At 37.7% G+C, this 6,590-nt stretch overlaps 1 protein-coding gene across 1 annotated transcript; it reads left to right on the top strand.

Moving 5' to 3' along the window:
* Positions 1-991: 991 nt before the first annotated feature.
* Positions 992-4,501, top strand: LOC121988737 (EIN3-binding F-box protein 1-like). The gene is made up of 2 exons (XM_042542328.1): positions 992-1,301; positions 1,819-4,501. Exons 1-2 carry the CDS (start codon positions 1,277-1,279, stop codon positions 3,753-3,755), a joined length of 1,962 nt encoding a protein of 653 aa, XP_042398262.1. The 5' UTR covers positions 992-1,276; the 3' UTR covers positions 3,756-4,501.
* The last annotated feature ends 2,089 nt before the right edge of the window (positions 4,502-6,590 follow it).

The raw sequence follows: 6,590 nt of genomic DNA on the forward strand, positions 1-6,590 counted from the left end.
TATTTCAGATTAAAGACCTACTCACAACAAATAAAATTCAAATAGAAAGTGAACTTAAACTTTTACCTATAACACTTGAGGAAATCAAATTTAAATGAAAAAACTACACTATGAGAATACTCTAAGTTTTAGATTTCTCTAAACAATTTACTAAGATAAAAGAAAACATATATTATAATATTGAACTAACTAAAAAAGGAGATCAAATTTTAGTTTAACAAACTACAGTACATTATAGAATAACATTATTAGAAAATAGGCTATTATCAATTGAAAAACATTTAGAAAGGAACATCCAAACAACTGATTGAAAGGAAGCATTAGAAAACATCAATAAAGATTTAAGTAAGTTATGACTTGATAAGATTGTTCCGAAACAACCCCAAATATTTATAAGTTTCTTATATACAAAACAGACAATTAAATAGCAAACCCCTCACAAATAGTGAGTGGACAAATATTTTACTTAACTTTCATAATATCCAAATTACATATTATATTTTAAAATGCCCATTCTCTTTTTTTTTTAATTGAATAATCATGGAATTTATTTATATTTTTATTATACCGATTCTGAGTTCTCTATATTGAGAATAGTAAATTTGTAAAAGAATAGAATAAAAATATAAAAAAAAAAATCTTGATTTTTTTTTTTGGGAAAGGAAAAGGAAGGGTATTTTAAGAATATCATAAGTGATTTAGATAGTTAGGCAGATGAAACCGGAAATTCTGAAATTCAAGGGATGAGTTAAGATTCAGGATTTCAGATTTAAAATGTACAAATTATAATCCGAATTTATAGAATCAGAGATGTCCATTCTATCAGGATTTACCATCTCAACCACCCATTGACTGTCCCTGCGGGAGGATGCAATGAACTTGGTCGGAAATGACAGAAACGTCACGGTGGACCCCACTTGGTCCGTTCAACGGTCTAGGTCCATCCCCCCGAACCTGCTTAGGATTCCGCCCGCTCACAAGTCTCGCCCCATTTCCATGTTTTTTTTTCTCTCTATTTTGTGAGGTCTGCGGAATGCCCCGCTTTCCCAAACGGCCACATCCATATCCTCTTTCCCCTTCTCTTCTTCCTCTCCCTTCCGTCTTTGCCCTCTCGCGGGTCGCTCCATCTCTTAGGGTTTCTTCTCCTCATGCTTTCTGGTTTCGCCGTTGATTCGTCGGCGGCCTTTTCCCCGGAAATCGTCTTGATTCCGTTGCTGTTTTCGCTGCTGGTGCTCGGATTTGGCTCCTCGGGGCTGCTCCTTCCTCGTCTGCACTCATGGCGGCTCTCGTCAAACGCGGAGGTGATCCCTCTTTGATCCTTGTATGCTTAGCTTGTTTCTTAGTGTTTTCTTGGAGGAAATCGGTCGGCTTGGGCCTGGATCTGTTGGGATTTTTGAGTTCCTTGTTGGGGTTTCTTCACGCTGGTTGTTTTGATGGCTAGACTTTCTTTTGAGGGGTTTAAAGCTTGTTAAATTAAGGTGATGGTGTAGATCTATTAATATTTTTTAGTATTTACTTTTATTCTTGGTTTTGACTTCGCTTCTCAGGTCATAGGTACAAATCTTTGATTGGTTTTGCTTCTGCCTCATTTTTTTTTGGAGGGACAATTAGGGTTCTTTGTCCGGGAGTAGATTTTTTGCTATGCTTTTAAGGATATCGAACATAAGTTCAGTGTTTCGGCTATAACTTCATAAAAAAAAGTGAAATAAGAAATTCCACCGTAGCGTCTTGTCTGTTTGTAGTGTGCTATGCTAATTACATAAATACTCTCACCTCCCTGGACTGAAAATCACTCTCTTGTCTTCATTGTATCTGCAGGCAGTGATGATCTCTGTCCTGGTGGCCCTTTTTTCTCGAATCTCATGGATTCGAGTCTTCTCAGGTCTCTTGCTCATACAGTTGATGTTTACTGCCCCCCTCGCAAGAGGTCACGAGTCGCTGTCCCGCACATCCTCAGAGCTGAAGAGATAACTGCAGAGGAGAAACAGCAGCCCTGCTCAATTGACATTCTTCCTGATGAGTGCCTCTTTGAAATCCTCAGACGATTGCCAGGAGATAAAGAAAGAAGTAACTCTGCTTGTGTTTCTAAACGTTGGCTCATGCTACTGAGCAGCATCTGTTCTTCTGAACGTGCTGGTCAGTTGAAGCCTAACCTACAATGTGTGAGCAAGTCCTTGCCAGACCTGAATGAGCATCCGTCTTTAAGCCAGCAGGAAATTCATAACAATGGCTTTCTTACCAGGCGCTTAGCAGCTGAGGAAGCTACTGATATTAGACTCGCTGCTATTGCACTAGGAACTTGTAGCCGTGGTGGACTAGGCAAACTTTTCATCCAAGGAAATGACTCGACTAAGCTATCTAATGTCGGGCTCTCTGCAATTGCCCACGCTTGTCCTTCACTTCGGATGTTATCCATGTGGAAGGTGCCCTTGGTCACTGATGCTGGTCTGGAAGAGATTGCTGATGAATGCCCATTGTTGGAAAAACTAGACCTTTGCCAGTGTCCACAGATCTCTGACAAGGGCTTGATAGCTGTTGCTCTAAAGTCCCCTAACTTGATATCTCTCACTATTGAATCATCTTCAAGCATAAGTAATAAAGCTCTTCAGGTTGTTGGTCGGCGGTGTTTGAAATTGAAGTATGTTACTATCAAGGACTGCCCGCAAGTTGGTGACCAAGGAATTGCCAGCTTGGTATCTTCTCCTTCCTCTTCCTTGGAGAGGATAAAACTTCAGTCTTTGAATGTCACTGACTTAGCTCTTGCAGTTATTGGCCAATACGGAAAGAACCTAACAGATATATCTTTGACTTCTCTCCAGAACGTTGGTGAGAAGGGATTTTGGGTTATGGGCAATACTTGTGGGCTGCAGAAACTGAGGTCCATCAGTATCATCAATTGCAGTGGGCTTACTGATATAGGCTTGCAAGCTGTTGCAAAAGGTTCCCCTTTCATGAAGCAGCTTTTTGTTCGCAAATCTTGCTACTTGACTGATGCTGGTTTGAGAGCTTTTGCCGAAAAAGCTTGGACACTTGAAAATTTGCATCTTGAGGACTGTAACCGGATAACATTTGTAGGTGTTCTCAGTGCCCTCTTCACATGTCCGAAGTTGAAGTCACTTTCCCTGATTACATGTCTGGGCATCAAAGATTTAGCTTTTGCCCCTCCTCAACTGCCATCATGCATATCACTTGAGTCCTTAACCATTCAGGATTGTCCAGGTGTCACAAGTGTTAGCTTACAAGTGGTGGGGAAGATCTTCCCCCAGTTACGGAAAATAAACTTGGGAGGTCAAGCTGGAGTTACTGATGTGTCGCTTGCTCCACTGATTGATAATTCTAAAGTGGGTTTAGTGGAGGTAAATCTAAGAGGTTGTGTTAGTATTTCTGATGCATTGATCTCCATGTTGGTGAATGCACACGGAAGTACTCTGAAGATGCTTAATCTTGATGGCTGTACAAAGATCACTGATAGGAGCCTCACGTTCATTGCCCACTGCTGCTCTGTGCTTGACGATCTGGATTTATCACATTGCTCAATAGGTAACTATGGCGTGGCAGTCCTTGCATCTGCAAAACAGCTTAACTTGCGTATTCTCTCTCTTGCAAGATGCTCAATCACTGAAAAAATTATGCCATTGTTGGCAAATATGGGGCAGTCAATGGTGGGCCTAAATCTTCAGCAGTGCCGTTTGATCAGCACTGATGCAGTTGGGTTGCTCGAGGAAGAGCTATGGTGGTCCGACATCATTTCCTAGAAGTAGGGAGGACTAAACAATGGTGCAAGTGAGTTTCTTGGGAGTCTAATCTTTTGGCTTCTTTCATGACCTTCGGCACCAGAAGAGTGGAAAACAGAAGTATCTTTGAGTTTGTTTTTTTGGTTCATGTCTTCTGGACTTGAGCTTTCACCTTTTGGTCAATTTCCATGGACCCCTGGCCTTCATGTTTACGGATGTTCTTGCAAAGGAACTCTGTTTTGTGGAGGTAAGCAATCATTGAACCCAACAGCTTACTTTCCTCAATTTTTGGCCTTGGTTCTGGAATTACCATATTCAGTCTTAGTTTCGGTAGTAGTTTTCTACTTCCGAGCCTAGGTATGTCATGGTCTTGATATTTTTCCTGTGATCCTGGTTCATCTTACCAAGGAAGCTTAATAGTTTGCTTCGTTGGTGTTTTAGCCAAGTTATCATGTTGTTAAAGTTTGCAGGTCGAACTCATATCAAGTTTCAGGTGTCAGAGTCCTTTGTTGTTTGCAGTGTGTGCTCTATGTCCGCTGTGTAATTTGGGTCAGTTCCGTCTTGTTGGTCTGGTCTGGTTGCCTTTGTACAGTTTGTTTGATGCCTGAGATTCATGGTATTTGGCTAAATGGCTGCATGTTATTGAAGCATTGCCATGGCAACCTTTGTTGGTTGTTTTTTCGTCAAATCCTACTTTTCCAGGCTGATCATGGACTGTGATGTTTGCAACCTTTTCACTAATAAAATAAACTGCTTTTTTACTGTGTTGTGGCTGTTGCATATTTGTATAAAAGTTTGGTTATAGATTATGATGTTCTCAATTGGTGGTGCCTGTGGATGGTCAAAGATGTAGCGTATCTTCCCAATCTCTTATGTTGTATGATCTTGATTCATCAACAATATCTGTGACTCTTGCATCTTGATGCATATTTGTATCTTTGAATTTTTTTTATTTTTAAAAGAATATTTAACAGTTGTGTTACCTTTATCTGTTAATGCAGCAAGTTGTCATGTGAAGTTATGCATTGTAGCATTTGATAGCTGTCATGTATCATTGAGTCAGCAATAAATATTTAACTTGGTTCCTTTTACCGATCTTGATGCATTTTTTTTTTTGAAAGCTAGTTGTCTATGTTTGTTTATTGAAATTGGGCTCAGTTGATCTCACCAGCTTCTTAAGCATCATTTTAAAAAGTCCAATTGTCCTCTCGCGACAGGATGAGATGTTGTTATATGAGATTTTGGAATCGAAATTTGACATATTTGAACATACTTTGATTATATGTATTAATAATCAGTTACTTTGATTTAATTTTTTGATGCTAATCTAAAGATGAATTGGCATGGGTGAACGAATTATGTTTTTTTGTCACACGAGTTAAAAAGTCCGATTGTAATCTTTTATTACAAGTGTGAAAAAGCTACTTGTGAAAAAGCCAAAGTAGCCCTTAGGGGCATAAATTATTTCCATCTGAAAAGTTGAATTACTACAATAGAGCAAGATTTGAATTCCCTAAAATTCATTTCATTTCCCTAGGAATAAATTCCGGATGGACTGTGGAGGTGATGAACATTATTAGAAAAAAATAATAATTTCAATTAGTCTCATTAACTATCTCTGGAGTGATCGATTCGATTTTACAAAAAAATTTCACCGACCATCAGGATAAATCAAGAAATATAAGCGATGACCAACCCAGAAGTCCAGCATCCTTTGATTACGCCCCTCATTTGGAGGAAAAATTTCTATAAATACACCGTAATTGGGGTTCGAACCGCGGGTACCTAAAAGACAACCTGGATATCCTACCACGACACCATGGCCCCGAGGACAGGATGAACATTATTAGAGCATTTACAATGGGGTGTTAAATGAGTGTTACAACACCCATTTAACACCCCCTCTCCATTGTGAGTGGGCATTATAATGCCCACTCACAAGAGAGAGGAGAGAGGATGAACACCTTATCTCTTAATTTTTTAATATATTTTTCTTTTAAATTATAAAATTTTTAATATTATTTAAAAAACTAATAAAAAGGATGAATAAGTGGATGATGGGATCCATATTAATGTTAAAATGAATGTGAGTAAAAAAAATATGTTGTTATAATAAATATGTGACAATGAATCCCATATCTTTTGATGAGATAATGAATATTATAATGCATTAGCGTTACGGATGCACTTATTATTATTAAAAAGCCAAATCACTTTTTTTAAGCAACTAGATAACCAGGAAGAAATCAATTTTGTTGGTGCATTATTTTTCTCTTCCACGACGGAAAAAGACAACAATAATAAATTTAGTCCTTTGCCAATTATGATATTTTTATTCAAAGTTTTAAAAGGTGTATAGAAGCAATATGCAATCGTGACACTGTTATATATATATAATATTGTATGTTTATAAAATGAATTAAAATGTATTACACATTGTATCATTTAATAAATTAATTAATTAATCCTCCTATGAATCTAAATTATATACATAGTGCAAAACATATGCATTATCATCCAACTTAAATAACGATAAGATATGATGCATTAGAAGAAATGCTTGACCTAAAAATGTATATGATGAACCAAACACTTGACTACAAATATATTATCCTACCATTGATTATATGATATTATTCTAAAGAATGATTGGGCATATTGTTTAAACGGTGTTGTATTTTTGTTCTATAATAAATTGATGTGCAAAATCAAAGAACATGAGATTTCTTTCAGTGGGTAGATCCACCCAAATGCTGTCTTATATGCTGTGCCACAAATACGTAAATGATTGAATTTGTGCCCAAATGCAACAAGCGAGCTTTACCCCAACAACCGATCTATCTAAATATAAAATAA

This window comes from Zingiber officinale, chromosome 1B (assembly GCF_018446385.1).
Source record: "Zingiber officinale cultivar Zhangliang chromosome 1B, Zo_v1.1, whole genome shotgun sequence".
NCBI lineage: Eukaryota > Viridiplantae > Streptophyta > Magnoliopsida > Zingiberales > Zingiberaceae > Zingiber > Zingiber officinale.

Bases quoted from the DNA above. Each gene is read 5' to 3' on its own strand.
- LOC121988737 (XM_042542328.1), top strand. From the start codon at position 1,277: ATGGCGGCTCTCGTCAAACGCGGAG. The intron at 1,302-1,818 runs GTGATCCCTCTT...TTGTATCTGCAG, and splicing joins GGCTCTCGTCAAACGCGGAG to GCAGTGATGATCTCTGTCCT.